This window comes from Genypterus blacodes, unplaced genomic scaffold (assembly GCF_046128005.1).
Source record: "Genypterus blacodes isolate CSIRO-AG114 ecotype Tasmania unplaced genomic scaffold, CSIRO-AGI_Gbla_v1 ptg000129l_1, whole genome shotgun sequence".
In the NCBI taxonomy this organism is placed as follows: domain Eukaryota; kingdom Metazoa; phylum Chordata; class Actinopteri; order Ophidiiformes; family Ophidiidae; genus Genypterus; species Genypterus blacodes.
The window spans coordinates 661,794-679,291 of NW_027466931.1; the positions used below are offsets into that span (position 1 = coordinate 661,794).

At 42.5% G+C, this 17,498-nt stretch overlaps 1 protein-coding gene, 1 long non-coding RNA gene and 1 pseudogene across 4 annotated transcripts; 1 reads left to right on the forward strand and 2 right to left on the reverse strand.

The window, feature by feature from the left end:
• Nucleotides 1-203: 203 nt before the first annotated feature.
• Nucleotides 204-14,183, reverse strand: LOC143010646 (uncharacterized). Of its 3 annotated transcripts, XR_012964828.1 has the most exons (5): nucleotides 14,071-14,183; nucleotides 13,667-13,738; nucleotides 13,279-13,371; nucleotides 767-837; nucleotides 204-685 (listed from the first exon to the last, which is right to left on the reverse strand). It is a non-coding gene; the product is annotated as an uncharacterized LOC143010646 (long non-coding RNA). The 3 variants fall into 3 exon arrangements; XR_012964827.1 differs by lacking the exon at nucleotides 13,279-13,371; XR_012964829.1 differs by lacking the exons at nucleotides 204-685; nucleotides 767-837 and adding an exon at nucleotides 12,130-12,682.
• Nucleotides 2,325-8,296, reverse strand: LOC143010621 (L-amino-acid oxidase-like; annotated as a pseudogene).
• On the forward strand, nucleotides 9,391-12,048 carry LOC143010623 (uncharacterized). The gene is made up of 6 exons (XM_076162997.1): nucleotides 9,391-9,438; nucleotides 9,866-9,933; nucleotides 10,010-10,351; nucleotides 10,452-10,727; nucleotides 10,806-10,952; nucleotides 11,179-12,048. The coding sequence occupies exons 2-6, from the start codon at nucleotides 9,867-9,869 to the stop codon at nucleotides 11,757-11,759; spliced, it is 1,413 nt and encodes a 470-aa protein (XP_076019112.1). The 5' UTR covers nucleotides 9,391-9,438; nucleotide 9,866; the 3' UTR covers nucleotides 11,760-12,048.
• Nucleotides 14,184-17,498: the final 3,315 nt, after the last annotated feature.

Below are 17,498 nucleotides of genomic sequence, written 5' to 3' on the forward strand. Positions count from 1 at the left end.
TTATGCCAGGGGTAGGGAGTCAACAAAACATACAAAACCAGCATGTACAGAAATACACAATATTTACTGTGCAAAGGTAAATACAAAAACACACAATGTCTCAAGTACAGAGGTAAAAAAGTCCCAAAAAAATCACAACCGCAAACTACCAGACAAATGACTCCATGAGACTCCAACATCATGATGCAAACATGAAACGCAGAAATAACAACGTTAAGATGCAAAACATGAATACAAATACAAACAATATACATTAGGATAAATCATCATCCACCCAATGAGTTCTGTGCTTTAAATGTGTATTTTCATGATGAAACCAAGTCACCATCAAATAACAAGTTGTTGTTCCTCATTGTTGTGGATTATAATGCATTAAGTTGTACAAATATATATAGCCTGGCATGTAAACTCATGGTGAAATAATTTGATAGACGTGCCGCCTCATAACTGCAGTAACTGAGACAGCTGAGACCAAGCTTCTGTGAGGTCACTGTGGTGTAACAGTGACGACCACATTTAGATCAGCAGCATCTTCAAATGTGCAAACAAAAAGAAACGCTCTGCTTATAGCTATCAATACATACTCACAAATTTAGGCTGGCTGAACGACACGGTGAACCTCGAGTTGAGCTGTATGTGTGTGGATCAAACCAAGTAGCAAACTTAACGTTTACTCTGGAAAAACCTAAGAACCATGAGAGTAAAAGCATGTTTGTATATAGTTTAAATGCACAGATAATCCTTTGAGTATTTCCATGTGTTTTACCTGCACAATAGTTGAGTAGTAATCGTCATTGTTCAAATATTGGCTGAATCTCGTTGAGGGAGCTGCTGGTTCTGCTTTCAAGACAAATGAAATGTCAGAATGGTTCATAACGCTTAAAAGGTAACTGCGGCTGGATCAGGTTCTCTAGACTTCAAGACTAGCTGGGCTCCTCATTTACTTGCATTTTCAACAACCTTCAATGGAATCAACCTAAAAAGCAAGTTTCGCAAGAGTTGAGGATCGTGAGCTAAACCTAAGTTGCAGAGATGTGACTGATGGAATGATTCACCCTGAAAACTATGTTTACACTGTCAAACGCCTCACGCCTCACGTCTCTGACTGATAGGTCGGAATAGAGAAAACAATGTAAGTTATTACTTGTGGGACACCCTGAAATGTAAATCCCAAAGATACTAGAACAACTTGACCGTTTCCAGATGCAGGTCAATCGTCTTCACCAGCATGCAACGCTCTAGTCTTCCATGTAGTGCAATCAATAGATCGATAGGACTCAAGTGTTCTGAACCGATACCACAGGCTAAAATTGGTCATGGAAGTGGTTGTTTTGTTTTTTTTGCCCAAATCCTTCTGCTAACATTCTTCTTTTTCTTTGGTGCTTATCTGCCAGCACACAGTCAAGTGTGCAAGCGATCAGCTCGACTCTGCTGTCTTCCTGGGGTCACGTGCATCTGTTGCGCAACCGCAATGAGGTCAAAATGCATCAGAGGCCCTGCATACTCTTAGATGCTTAGTGTCTGTGGTTTCCTGATGAGATGAGAAAATGTGTAGAATCTCTCTCAGTGCATTTCAAGTGTGAGCATGTAATGACACACATACAGAAAATTATACAGATATTATTTGAAGTCTTAAAATTGTACACTGCCCATTCTTAGTAATTTTACGCTTGATTTTGTTTTTGAATCGACGATGTTCAGTTTTTATGGTGGAGGTAAGGTAATGTACGGCTGATGGATTACCTCATGCAAGAGAATAAAACCAAAGCATAATGCACAGTAATGTGCCACTTTGTTCACCCACTGCCATCAAGAACAGGGTAAAGAAAAGAACGCTTTCAGCTTCACTGCTCATGGCAAATTTTCATGAACAGTCTGAAAACGCAGGAGGGGTTAGCCACCTGTTGGCTCATTCTTATGCTTCTTCACAACCAGTAATGCTAGCTGTGCTAAAGAGACATTTTTGTACCAGAACATTAGCCAGTTTACAGGCACAGTCTTGATGTGATAAGTAGAAGTGAAATAAGTTGTACATGGCATCTTGATTATTATTGTTGTCAAACTTTATGTTTGTTTGTTTGTTTATGACGGCCTTAACAGTTTGGAACAACCAAAACTTTGAGCTCTCTGATTCCTTTATTGCTTGAGAAACTGGTGCTGATTTTGTCCAGGTCGACTCACTGGAGGTTTTCAAATCAGAGAGTTCTTTTGAACACTCCGGTCTTAATGTTGTCAGTAAAAGAATGTGACATACCCATATCACAGTTTAGAGACCTTGTTGAGTTGCTTACCAATGTGGACAAGATATCACATGACCCGTGGCATCACATGGAAAACTTTTATTGTCAAATTAATTATCAATGATCTACGAATGAAATACAAGATAAAACAGCTATACTTCTTTACTAGTAAGGTTACAGGAAGAACATATATTTTTGTCTGAACTGAGAAAGAAGTAAGGTGAAATCACCTCTGGCTAATTGAGGATGAGATATTGCTTGCAAATTCCATATAGCGGCGACGATACCAAACCAAACGGTGACACTTATCTACCCTAGAACTCGTCTCTTACATGAGCCTCAGTGGACTCGTGGTTCAGGTTTGCCTCTCTGTTTATGTGCGTTGAAGCCCTGATGGCAGATTTCATGGCCGTTTCGATCCACGCGTGAGGAAATGCGGTGTGTTCTCCCGCAAAGTGCACCCTCTTCTCACTTCTGAACAGCTCCTTAGCATATTCTAAGTGCTGGAAAGGTGTGAAGAGGGCGAAGGCGCCCAGGCTGTAAGGATCTAGGCTCCACTTCTTCACCACCACTCCTGTGCAAAATGCCCTGATTTCCTCGCCTGCACCAAATCTTTCAGAACTAGCTCTTTCAGATCTTCATCGCTCGCACCTTGGAAGAGGCGGGAGTCATCAGACCAGGTGTACGAAGCGAGCAGGACACCGATGGTCTGGTTTTCCCGGAAACTGTGGCTGGGGTAGTAGATGTAACGAGATGGTCCATCAGTGATGCTCTTCCCTCCTCTGATGCCATCCTTCTCCCAGAACTTCTTGCTGAAGGTCAGGATGACTTTAGTGGAGCTGTCGTAGTGCACCGCTCTCAGGGCCTCCATCTTCTTTGGGGAAAGACGTGGCTCGAAGTCCATGAAGAGGGCTGCTTTGGCTGTGGTTGTGACCAGGACGTGGTCTGCAGATAGATCAGTCAAAGAGGAATGATCGTCTGTCTGATAGGAAACGATCACTCCCTTATCTGATTGACTGATGCCTTTGACCTTGGAGTTGAGGAGGATGGGGACATCGAGCACACCAAGGAAAGCTTTGGCTAGAAGGTCTGACCCACCAGTCACTTCATAGTACCTTTAAAGTCACAAGACATCAATTAATATTTTAATATAGGAATCCACTGTATTGTTGTGTCCACTGGTTTGTGTGAATCCCAGTAGATATCCGGAACAAAAATGGAAAGCAACCAAGTACATTTAAATTGAAATACAATATTCAACTCCAATAACATTCAAATATTTCCATTGAATGTTGTATTTTTACTTTTTTGTTTTTGCATTGCTCTCTTCAGGTCTAAATGTTAATGCAAAAACATATTAAATCAAGTCTTCAGCAAAGAAACAGACGATTCCTGTTTCTTCAAACCTCAAATGCCAAATGTGAAGGTGACTGATTGATTCCGTCACCCCCTTTCTCCATAAGATTTATTCCTTAAAGAATGAAGCTTTTACCTTACATGTAGCATTAACAATTGTCGGTTTATTGTTCTACAGTTGAGTTTTCTTACTTGGTATCGTCGTTGATGTCACTCTGGTCATAGATCATCTCGGTCAGCGCTGTGTACATCATGCTCTGTTCATTCAGCAGGTCTCCAATCATCCTCACTGCTGCTGGACTCAGACCGCTTTCTTCCAACAGATACTCCTATTCATGCAAAACCAAAATGTGAGAACGAACAGCACTATCATACATCCAGTATGATAGACAAACACTTCTGATATTATGTTCATCAGCTAATGCAGACTTTAAACCGACTTTTGACATTGCAGTCGAGACACTCCTGTGGATCCTCTGTCTACTCGCATGTCAGAGGAGGAATACCAAGAGAGGGAAGCGCGTCAGGCTCTGTGCAGAACCCGACAGAGAAACAACAAGCCTCCTCTGCCCAGGGTTCTGCTAGCCAATGTACAGTCCCTGGATAACAAGGTAGACGAGCTACATGCATGTAGTAAACACTAACGGGACAATTAGAACTGCTGTGTACTGGCATTACATCACATTACATTACGATCATTTGGCTGACGCTTTTATCCAAAGCGACTTACATTACATTTACCACCCTTTGCAGAGGGGGGAGCAATTGAGGGTTCGGTGCCTTGCTCAGGGGCACCTCGGCAGGGGCTCGAACCGGCAACCCTCCGGTTCCCAAGCGGAAGCTCTACCCACTGAGCCACTGCCTCACGGAGATGTGGCTGGGGACCCTCTTCACACCTTACCAGCACTTAAAAACCCACTGCTCCCAGGCCCTGGGGCTGCTGACCATCAAAGCCAGACCCTTTTACCTCCCGAGTTTAGCTCTGTCCTCTGCGCAGCCGTCTACATCCCACTGCAGGCTGATAAATCTGTAGCTCTGGACGGACTGTACAGGATCATAAATGGTCTGGAGTACGCACATCCTGAGGCTGCGTTAATGTTTTGGGAGACTTCAACATAGCTAATATGAAGAAACTTCCCCCAAAATACCATCAACACATTACCTTTGCAACTAGGGGAGAGCAGACTCTGGATCACTGCTACATCCCATAGGGGTGGGGGATGGAAGATCAAGTGGCCGGTGCCACTGCAATGAGGAGGAGGCAACACTTTTGGACTGCTTTGAGACAACCGACTGGCAGATGTTTGAAGATGCAGCAGACGGGAACATCAATGAATACACAGACTCTGTCGTAGGCTATATTCGGTAAGTAAGCGCATTGACGACATTGCCCCAAAAGCTATCGTTTGCACCTACCCCAACCAGTAACCCTGGGTTGGCCGAGATATCCACTGGAGACTTAATGTGCAGACCACCGACACTGCCCCATCGACATCAGTGAAGCTGAGATTGAGAGGGCCAGGAGCTTTAAGTTCCTTAGGACGCACATCACTGACGCCCTCTCCTTGACACTACACACACACTAGCTATAGCGCGAAAAACTTGTGATCTATATAAGGGGGGAATAAGTTTGGGAACCAAAACTTATTATAATATTATTATTATTATTATAATAATAATAATAATAATAATAATAATAATAATAATAATTACATTAATCTTCTCGTTTACAATTAAATCATCCAGGCTAGATTTAATCCATCATTATTTGGTTTCCTGACCTCATCTACACTTGCAATGTAACTTCAACCTGGAAGTTTTTAACCATTTATTAACATGTTTTTATATTCTTTGGTCTTGATGAAGAGACTTGGATTTCAAATAATTTCCACAATCCTCAGTTCACATTTAAGTCTTGAAGTGATTTGCCCATGGACCATGTTGTGCTTTACCTTCACAGAGTAGCGGTCATATTTTCTCAGTGCAGCTCTGCAGCCATCTGCCTCCACTTTATCTTTCACCTACAAAATAGAACAATTTCCCTTGTGTCACATATTACCCTGACCATCATCACAATGATGCTGTAAGTTCCATTCAAGGAGTAAAAATAATTCCTTCGCTTTGCCTTCTGCAGAGCTCGCTGCAGCAGCTCCTCAGCTGACATTCTTCTCTCTCTTTTCGGTACTTTGTACTTCAGGATGTCGGGGTTTGCTTCCACTGCGTACGTCCTCTTTCGTAGCCCCTTTATGAGGTAGAATGTGTTCATGTCACTCATGATGAACTTGTTCAGCTTGACCCCAAGTTCTTTCGTGTACCATCGGACAATGCTGTTGAGAGAGGTAGTATTTTGTTTTGAGTGGCAAATGTATAAATAAATTCTGTAATTGCTTCTCATCACATGTTGTGCCAACTCACTGGTGAAAACTTGGGATCCTCATGGCTCCCAATTCAGCGTACCAGCCTTCTTGTTCATTCCTGTACGTCTCCACTCGTCCTCCCACTCGACCGCTGGCCTCTAACACGGTCACCTTCAAACAAAACAAAAAACAGCATACTGAATCTGTTAGCCAATAAGGAGCATGAGCATGTATAGGCTAAAGATTATCATTGATGGCCAAGTGCAAAGAATCTGTGCAAAGTGGAACAGAATCTTGGCCAGCTGTCGTGGGACTGTTGCCGCTTGGACTCCACCAGTTAGTGGACACGCGGCTTTGTGCAAGTTTTCCACTGGCTGGCTGCTGGACCAGAAAGTGTTGTTGGTATGACTGCCACTCAGAGTAGTGTAATCCAAATCTGCAGCTAACATTTGAAATGCGACCTGAAAGTAGCTAAACTTTAATTCTTCCTTTTTCTTTCATGCATCCTTGAATTGAGATAAAAAATAGAGTGGTAAAATTCATTTATCAATAACCCCCCCAATGAAATATGAATTAGTCTTTGTTGTACCCTGTGTCCTGCGTCGTGCAGTAATTTGGCTGCTGTCAGTCCGGCCATCCCCGCCCCGACGATAGCGACATGATGCGACGCGTTGATGTGAGGAAGGCCGTTCTTCACAGTGCGCAGCAGCTCATTGTAGTCTTTGTCCTTCAGACATTCAGCCAGATGTTCCTTCAGGGCAGAAGCTGGATGGTGCTGGATCACCTCAAGCAGCAGAACAGTGACGCCTAGTGGAGGAAACACAAACACAATAGATGATCCTTGGTGGTTTTGTTTTGCCATTACATTACTTTACGATCATTTGGCAGACGCTTTTATCCAAGGTTCGTTGCCTTGCTCAGGGGCACCTCGGCAGGGACTCGAACCCGCAACCCTCCGGTTCCCAAGCAGAAGCTCTACCCACTCGACTACTGCCTCCTTGAATGACCGCTCATTCTCTAATTCAGTTATTTTGTGAAGCTGTCACATGTCCTCCTGGAAAGTCTGGAAAACCTGACCCCTTTATTTCATCATATAGTGATGAAACCGAAAGCAGAACTATGTAGAGTATATGCTCATTATGAGAGTCATGACCGCATAAGGGGAAACGATAGATGAGGGGACAGCGAAAAGACCGACTACAGCAATGTAGAGTCTGTGATCTGCAGTTTAAAAAAGGCAAATAAGCAAAAGCTAAAGCAATGAAAACACTTTAGATGATCAGATCATTATAATATAACCCAGAACCAAACTTCTCTAATCCACCGATGTGTTTCTGCAGCTTCTGTATGTTTAGATTGGTTTGAATCTTGAAATTGACTTGCAGTTAAATCCACTTCATGTTTTCACTCAAATATTTGTATGAACAGTGTAAATTGATGCAAGAACACATTAATGGAAAGAAAGGCGACTTTAATTCAGGAAGACTCAGTTTAGCTGCTTGTGATATTTCATTGGCTTGAATTGGAAAACACTTACAGAATATCCCTTTGAGCACATGTGGACCCATCTTGGTTATGGACTTCATCTTCTCTGATGAAGAGCACATTTTTAGTTTTTTCTGTTTAGTATTTACTGCCACATTCATCGACAAACTGAATAAATGAAATTAAAATCCACAATTTCCTGATGTTGAATTAGTTTTTTGAAAATGTATAGAAATATTCCTTAAATTGCATCAGATAGTAAATGTTTGCGCTCTTACCTTCTGCTCGGTGGGCAAATTGTGCTGCTCAGATTTCCTCCGATGAGGAAGAGTTTGTTATTGTCCTCTCAGGCCGACGTCCTGTCCTGTCAGAGAGGCTGATGAGGTTGTTAAATGTGTTTTTATTACACAACATGATGACACATCATCATAAGGAAGGTCATTGGTCTTACTTTGGAAACCCCACACCAAAAAGGAAACCACAGACAGGAATTACAATCGCTAAATCTTTTTATTCTATCTACAGTCCCTGGGTCAGAGGTCGTCAGTCTTCGGGGCGGCGGTGGCTCAGTCTACAGAGTCACATGGCTGGTAGCCAAAGGGTCGCCGGTTCGAGTCTCAGGAGGACCAAGATGAAAAAATGGACGAAGGGCTGTTGATGATGCCGGCGCATCTCCTGGGCACTGCTGAGGTGTCCTTGAGCAAGGCACCTAACCCCCAAATTGCTCCCCAGCCCCCCTCATTCAGCATCTCGCCACAAAATTGCTGTATACAGACCTTCTTGCATGGGCGTGTTTACGTGTGTGTGTTTCAACTGTCTGTGTTCAACAGTAATGTAAAGCATATAACTGAGTTTTCCAGCCCGAAAGCCGAAGGTTAAAGGTGCTGATTGCCCTCCACTGTTTTTAATGCATCTTAACTGGGATTATGTAATGCAGTGATGATCTGGCAGTGATGTGTGTCTTTCAGTTCATGTCATGATCATGTGGCAGTCATCAGTCCATCATGTGACAGTGTTTCATTTTCTCAGGAAGTTCAAAGCCAACTTTCTTTCCACGTTCTTTTTGTTTATGAAAATGAGGAAGAAAGTCCTGATGATGAAGTCCTGTGCTGACACTGAAACAACAAAAACATAACAAAACGATGTTTCTCAAACTGTGGGGATAGTTTTACTTTAACTTACACAAAGCTGCTTAATCCTTCAGGAGGCCGTAAGCAGTCGGGTTTGTCGTCAATCAGATGAGTTGGCTGCTGAAGGTCGATGTGAACCTGTTGGTGAACCTCCCCGTGATGTTCGGTTCTGCTGCCACCACGTCTGAGCTGGTGTTTCTCCCTTCCAGAATGTGCCACGTTACTGATGCCCGTCTGTTCATCGATGTATGAGAACCTGACCAAACACTTCCTGGCACAAACCAATTTCACTTTCACGTTGACGACAGCCTCCTTCGGCTTCAGTGTGGCGCAGAGGTTTTTTTAGATTTCAAAATTTGCCCCTGTGTTTGTCTCATACACAGCAGCAATTTCAACCTGCATCACAACATTACACATTTAATACAATTTTATTTTAAATAAAAGGAATTTTCGCAGTAACGTGTGTGTGTGTGTGTGACTGAAATATGTTAAAATGAAAACAATATATCCATTTTAAAGACACATTTCACACTCTTACACATACACATGCACTACAGAAGCCTGCAGAAACCTGTTACCAAGCTGAATCCCCTATGGGCTATCCCCAAAAACAGCAGTGGCCCATATGGGGATCAAACCCTCAATCTTGGCATTGTTAGCACCACACTCTAACCAACTGAGCTAACTGGCCTTAAAAGAGCCTTTCAAAACTGATTGAACTTGCACATGGTTCCAGGTGGCTTTGGAGGAAACAGGATGATATGATGTCATTGTGTTGCTGGTTATACATTAACAGGATTCTGCCACGTATGTTGTTTGATTTGAGGACTTTGACAGCAGAAAGTGTGTCTGTGTGTGAGCAGGAAACAGGTCAGTGTGAATCCTTCATACATTTTTCTTCTTTAAATTAATCTCCACTTGTTTTTTGTATCACAGACTTTGGTGCCTGATTTTGCTTATTTAACAAGAAAGATGTCACTTTGGGAAGGTATTTGGGAAAATGGGGTCAGAGCTGTAATTTCGTAGTGTTTTGTTGTCATTTTGTAACATAATAAGCAGCTGTAAAGTCTCTAAAGCCATAAAGTTTCAACCGCTTTTATATGGGATGAGTTTTATGCATTCTGTGAGTTCCCAAAAGAAAGTGAACCTTGCATGCGTGGAGTCAAATGTTGCGTAAAGTGTATTTTTGAAGCCTGAACTCCTGGATCACAACACAACAGGTCAACGTACAGAATATTCGAGTAATTCCATCCATGTTCCCTGCGAATAAATGTCCCTCCACTTTTCTGACCATCAGAATGTTTCACCTGAAAGACAAACTCCTCTTTGTCCTCTCCATTCTTCTGCTCACACACTGTTGTGAAGGTAAAACACACACTCACTACCTTTCACACAAACACACTACACTCCTAATGCTAATAATGATGATTCTTGCTCCCAGCTCAGCCTCAAGTGATTGGTCCCTCTCAGACGATAGTGGCAACACTCGGTGACATCATCATCCTGCCGTGTCGCCTGGAGCCTCCTGTCGATGCTGCCGCCGAGACCATTGAGTGGAATCGACCTGACCTCAACCCCAGATATGTGTTTGTGTTCCGCGACGGTGCAGAGCTGCATAGTAAAACGCCTCCGTCGTACAGGGGACGAACATGGCTGAACGTCGACGGACTGAAGCTTGGAGACGTTTCGCTGAGACTGAGCGGAGTCCAGCTGTCTGATGAGGGGACGTACATATGCTTTATTCCTACGTTGGGGAGAGGGGCAAATGTGGATCTAGTTGTTCGTAAGTGGAATGGATCTGTCTTAGGAGTTGTCTCGTCTTTACTGCTGATTGTGTGATCTGCAACCGCTGAAACAAGACACGTCTCCTCTCTCATCATCAGGTTCAGTTCCTTCTCCTATCACAGTGGGCATCAACAAAAGCCGCGATGGCTTGACATTGGAGTGTGAATCTGCAGGCTGGTATCCAGAGCCTGAGCTACTTTGGCTGGACGCTGAGGGAAACATCGTCTCTGCTGGACCTACAGAGACGCTCAGAGGTCCTGATGGTCTCTATACTGTCATCAACTCAGTGAATGTGGACAAGAAACACGGAAACACATTCACCTGTAAACTACAACACAGATACACAAACCACACCACAGCAATTTATTTTCACGGTAAGCGGGACCTGAAACAGTTTTTGCTGAGCTTGACTGTTAAACCAACCCGAGCCACTTTTTCTTGTGTCGTTTCAGATCATTTCTTTATGGCTCCGCCTCCTGCTGTCCGGTGGTGCATCGATGCAGTTGTTGTTGTTGTTGTTGTTGTTGTTGTTGTTCTTGTGGTTCTTGTTTGTGTTCTTGTGGTTTGGCTTGTTAAGGAACGAAGACGAAGCGGAATCGGTAAGTCACGAATCAAGCAAACTTTATGTCATGACTTATTTTTTTGGACAACCTGCATTCCTAAAAAGGTTGTAAGTAACATTAAAGTTAAGTTAAGAACTTGCATCTATGAGGCCATGGATACAGAAACCTTCCAAGGAGATGCAACTATCTATGGTTCATTTCATGTTTCATTTCAGCCAGTGTCAGTACAAATGATCCCAAACACTTCCTGCCTCTCACACAGCGGCCAGGAGGCGCCATGGTTGGGTGGAACACTACCTGAGACGAGGACAGAAGTCGAACGAGAAGATCAGTCACGACGCAGAAGCTTTGGGAGAGGCGAGAGAAGGAAAGCTGCTCCTGATGGGAACCTGGAAGAGAGAGGAAAAAGTAAAAGGGGTGGGCGAGCTTCTGAAGAAAGAGGAAGAGCTGAAGTCCATGCGACATGCATTTATGGAACAAAATAAGGAGCTGGAAAACCAAAGAGTGAAACTCAACGTGCAGCTGGAGGAGGAAGAGAGACACAGAGAGCAGACGGAGAAGAAGATTCAGCCCGCGGCGTCGATAATTTTCTGGAGTCCTAAGTTGAAGAGTTACTTTCTTAATGAAGTCAAGGAGAATCTGGAGTGGAGAAAGTGTGAGTTAGAGAAACAGCAGCAGAACACAGAGAAGCTCCTGAGACTAATCCACGAGGCTGTTGGTTCAATGCCAGAGGGAATAAATGCAGAGGAACAGGAGGACCAAACCAATCACCAACCGTCGGAGACACAAACTGGGAACGGGATGACAACAGCAGAAGCACCAGTTCATCCCAATAAGCCTTAATGTCACTTTGGATGTTAATCTGCATCCGTTTGATGTATTTGTATATTTTTATCACTTTAATGCCCTTTGTGCATTACTGTCATGGGAAATGTTTATTAAGTCTGCAGACTTGTTGATGCCAGGGGTAAGGAGTCAACATAAAACGCCAGCATGTACAGAAATACACAATATTTAATGTGCAAGGTAAATACAAAAACACACAATGTCTCAAGTACAGAGGCAAAAAAGTAAAAAAAAATCACAACTGACTTTATTGTTGTTTCATCAATAAATCAGTGTGAAATGAGAAGCAGTCTCCAAACTCTTTACAAAAGAGAGTCATAAGCATAAAATGAAATTGTGAAATGATTTATTGAAAGACTTTGGTTCAATGCTACGCCAGTAGAGGGCGCTAACTACCAGACAAATGACTCCATGAGACTCCAACATCATGATGCAAACATAAAACGCAGAATTTACATAGATGAGATGCAAAACATGAATACAAATACAAACAATGTACAATAAGATAAATCATCATCTTCCCAATGAGTTCTGTGCCTTAAATGTGTATTTTCATGATGAAACCAAGTCACCATCAAATAACAAACTGTTGTTGCTCATTGTTGTGGTTTATAATGCATTAAGTTGTACAATGAAACATAGTCTGGCATGTAAACTCATGGTGAAATACTTTGATAGACGTGCTGCCTCATAACTGCAGTATCTGAGACAGCTGAGACCAAGCTTCTGTGAGGTCACGGTGGTGTATCAGCGACGACCACATTTAGATCAGCAGCATCTTCAAATGTGCAAACAAAAAGAAACGCTCTGCTATAGCTATCAATACATACTCACAAATTTAGGCTGGCTGAACGACACGGTGAACCTCGAGTCAGGTTTTTACTCAGTGGCTGTTTTCCCTCCAGTCAACGCTCAGCAACCTGCATGGCAAACAGGTTATGAAGAATACATGTTAAGCATCCACCCCCACCTCCTGTATACCTGCTTATCAGGCTCATGCGAACACACACACACGCAAATGTCTGAAATGTCATAATGGTTCATAACCCTTGAAGGTAACTGGACACAAGACTAGCTGGGCATCTCATTCACTTGCATTTCCAACAAACTTCAATCTTATCAACCTGTCACTAAAAAGCAAGTTTCGCAAGAGTTGAGGATCGTGAGCTAAACCTAAGTTGCAGAGATGTGATTGATGGAATGATTCACCCTGAAAACTATGTTTACACTGTCAAACGCCTCACGCCTCACGTCTCTGACTGATAGGTCGGAATAGAGAAAACAATGTAAGTTATTACTTGTGGGACACCCTGAAATGTAAATCCCAAAGATACCAGAACAACTTGACCGTTTCCAGATGCAGGTCAATCGTCTTCACCAGCATGCAACGCTCTAGTCTTCCAAGTAGTGCAATCAATAGATCAATAGGACTCAAGTGTTCTGAACCGATACCACAGGCTCAAATTGGTCATGGAAGTGGTTGTTTTGTTTTTTTTGCCCAAATCCTTCTGCTAACCTTCTTCTTTTTCTTTGGTGCTTATCTGCCAGCACACAGTCAAGTGTGCAAGCAATCAGCTCGACTCTGCTGGCTTCCTGGGGTCACGTGCATCTGTTGAGCAACCGCAATGAGGTCAAAATGCATCAGAGGCCCTGCATACTCTTAGATGCTGAGTGTCTGTTGTTTCCTGAGAAGCATAATCACCAGCAGCGCACACAGCTCCTCAAACAGACTCAGACTGTGCAAGCATTTAAAAATACACAATCATTTTGTTACATTTATCCTGTCATCACAAACAGACATCCGATCACAGCCGAAGTTAGCAGCATAGACAATTACCCAACCGACAAATGAAGTCTGTTTCTACCACTGTGTAGTTTCCCAGAGAAGGGTGAAGAACTTGTACCTCTTTGTGCTGCTCTTCTGACGACTGCGTACATTTCGTTGTGTAGACTAGCAGCGCCATCCTGCCCAGAGACTGAAAAAACACTTTTTCTTAAGACGAGAAAATGTGTAGAATCTCTCTCAGTGCATTTCAAGTGTGAGCATGTAATGACACACATACAGAAAAATATTGCAGATATTATTTGAAGTCTTAAAATTGTACACTGCCCATTCTTAAGTAATTATACGCTTGATTTTGTTTTTGAATCGACGATGTTCAGCTTTTATGGTGGAGGTAAGGTAATGTACGGCTGATGGATTACCTCATGCAAGAGAATAAAATCAAAGCATAATCACCTATACAACAAACTAACTAACTAGACTAACTTATAATCACTCAGCTGTTCTCTGTTGCGTTTCCTTTACCTGTACCTTGGTGACGGCAAAGTCGTCGCACCAACAGCAACAGCAGAACCACAAACACAGCAGCAACAAAACTCAACCACCAGGAAGTAGAGTTGAGGCGTTAGACGCTGGCGAGGCGTCTCCTTGTGAGGCACTGAGGAAATGGTGATGTATAATCAGATGTGATCCTGATCCTAACTGCATTATGAGACTGTTTACTGAATCCCTACTTATTACTACCAACCTTAAAGCGATACACTGGTGTAAATGATGATTTTAGGGGAAATGACATCCAAACTAGGTCACAGATGTTGTATCTATTTGGAAGTTGGAGCATTTCTGGCACTTGACATTCATGCACCAAGTCCAGTTGAGTTGAGTTGATAATGTGTAGAATTGACCAGCAGGGAACAGCAGAACATGATCCATAGTGTGTTGCTATGACGATGACAAATTTGTATTTTGACACTGAAATGCTTCAACTTACTTCTGATTCCTACAGTCACTTTAATTAAATCTGTAATTGTTGAGTCTCACCTTCGAAAGTCATTAAGCTCTCTGCTGATTCTCCAGATCCAGGGATGCTGCACCTGTAGAGTCCTTCATCAGATTTGGAGAAGTTTTGGATGGTCATCTACCCCGTGGAGCTATTTCCAACGAGGTTGCCGTCTTTGTAGAAATTGGCGGAGATATCGGAGGAATTCACTTTGTGTCGGCAGCGCCGTCATCTTCCTTCCTTACAGGAAGAGCTGAATTCTCCATGATCACATTGCCTACTTATGAAAAGTAAAGATGTTACACAAAAATGATTGTGTGCATAATCATTGGAAACACTGTTACTTACCAGTGATGATGATGTTGAGGGTATTGCTTCTTTGGCCCCCTGCTGCTTCACACCAGTATTCTCCGCTCTCTGATGGGTAGGCGTTTTGAATGGTGCAAGATCTGGCAGACATCTCAACCGTACTGCCGCATATTGTCTCGCCTCCCATGATCTTTCTCATTGCTCTAAATGTAGCAGATCTGCTGAAGCCCTCGCAGGTGAACGAGATGGTTTCGTACTGGAAGAACTGAAGCCGTGACGGTACAATGTGAGGGAACACAGCGGCAACTGGGAACAATGGAGAGGGACAGAAAAACTTGAGGTCAAATTACAACCAAGTGTTTAAAATGACTATAGGGGCTGCAGCAGGGCCCACTGTTCTCCACTCTGTGCCAAACGATGTATATTTTCCATAGAAATAGGGGTGTTTAACTTTTGTATATTGCAGATAAATCCCCATGTAAACAGCACATATACAATTTAGGAATATTTGACAAAAGCTATGCAGTTGAACACAACATTCCCTTATGAAATTATATTTTAAGTGGAGTCTGAACATCATCAATGTAAATCTGTGAACCGAAAACTTCCACGTTGTACTTCTGATTTAACTTTCAACAGCTGTTGAAACTGAAGAAATATATCTGCGTGAATGCAAAGAAAATTTGACAAAATGTGGCTGATTTTGCGTATCAACGACCATAAGTAACTTTACCAGAACTGTGAACGTAACCGAGGCGAGGAATCGTCAGCATTGAGACATATATGCCTGTAGAGAGAGCAGAGCAGAACGTATAATGGCTGCTTATAGTTGCATATTCACGTTTGTTAGTTCATACTACTTTGTCACAGCAGATTTGAGATTATGAGAATATGGAAGCACCATTGACCTTAATTGTGCACTCTCGTGATACTGATGTTGGACATTCATATAAAATTTCATATGCTTCATATTACATACATTTAGGTGTCATTAGAGTCATTAGTTTACAAATCCTGAAACAAAAAAAACTGAACATTTAAAGAATGATAGGAGTTTACTCACACAGTGTGATGCAGAGCGCTGTGACCTCCATGCTGCACTGCTGCCTGACTGAGTGAGTATCACGCACATCTAACACATGAACCAGGAGACTCTCCCCTTCTTTTATTTTGGTGAATCTACTTTTATTTTGGTGCAGCGCTGCTGGCTTTGATTCAGACAAGCATTCCTCCATCAAGGCTGAGTAGCCCAGGTTATTGACTAGAACAGTCTCCGCCCTGTCAGTGTATATCAACAATGTTAACATAGGTCACATGTCCACCAACTTTGGTTATAGTATTCATTCAGCTCTTTGTGACAAATGAGCCAGGGCCACTCATCTTTGGCAGCCAATAATAGCAAAACAGTAAATAAAATGAAAAAAAGGTGAACATTTGAAACAGAAACAAAACATGTAGTTGGCTCAAATGGGTTTGGTCTATATCAGGGGTCTTCAAGAGGGGGTCCACCGTGGAGATACTGTAGGGGGGTCGCAAAATTTGTGGTTGAGTAGACAATTTTTAACGTGTTTTTGTTTTTTTTTAAACAATTTTTTTGCCCACAAATTTAAAAGTTTTTAAATCAGTGGTCTCCAACAGTTGCTCGCCGGCCGTTTCTGAGTAGCTCGCAAAAGAAGAAAGAATACGTACATTTGCCAACACGTCACTTGTTGAAGCTGTTAAGATTTCTATCCAACCAAATTCTCAGACATCCCGCCCCCTTTTATCACAAAACAATAGTAAGCCAATCAGCTGTCAATCCAACAAATAACACTGCTGTCATGTTTGATTACGTGGCACCGTCACATTCGGCTAGCGACCGCACGCCGGATTTGAGGATGACCGCCCTGATTAAGACAACACCTACTGTTTTTATAAGGAATAAAAAAAATTACGAAAGTGAATGATGAGTGTGTGTGTCTCTTTTGCGTTGCGAACGCGTCTGTGGAGCGCCACTTCACCTCAGTCCACAGCAACTTTTCACGGGACTTTTTGGCTGCTAGCAGGGCTTGATGTGTCGTTAGCGATCGCTCAAAAAGCCAGCTCTTTTAGGTGAACAATGGGAGCATACCATCTGATGGACAGATGTTATGGGAACTACAGGGACTTCCCTGAATTACAGGGAATGTGAAGGGAAATTGTGACAGTGATATGTGGACAGACAGAAAATGTGACATATGAAAGGTTTAGTATTAGTAAAATCAGTAATAACTTTGTTTTGTTTCCTTTGAGATTAATATGATGTGAATTCATTAGTGTGAGCTAGACACTAAAAATGTATACAGAAAAAAACAAGCTTATGTTGCTGAATTTGAAGTGTTGGATATCAAAATTTTGTAAATGTTCACACAGAAGACGCTTATTCAGCTGGTCTCGGTGGAGAATCAGTCATGTAGACAAATGTTACTAATAATGTAAAACACGAGTAGCTCTCGGACACTTTTGTTTTGTCAAAGTAGCTCTGAGGCAAAAAGGTTGGAGACCACTGCTTTAAATACACAATGACATGAATCCAACATGGTAGTGAACGGATGAATGGAGGCAGAAGATGTTATCGTTCATCAATTACCAATGTGTGTTATTTGATCTACTGTGCTGTCAAACA

Excerpts from the sequence above, each read along its gene's own strand:
- LOC143010623 (XM_076162997.1), top strand. The coding sequence starts at position 9,867 with ATGTTTCACCTGAAAGACAAACTCCTCTTTGTCCTCTCCATTCTTCTG. Across the intron at positions 10,352-10,451 it reads AAATGTGGATCTAGTTGTTC|GTTCAGTTCCTTCTCCTATC; the intron begins GTAAGTGGAATG and ends TCTCATCATCAG. Across the intron at positions 10,728-10,805 it reads CACAGCAATTTATTTTCACG|ATCATTTCTTTATGGCTCCG; the intron begins GTAAGCGGGACC and ends GTGTCGTTTCAG.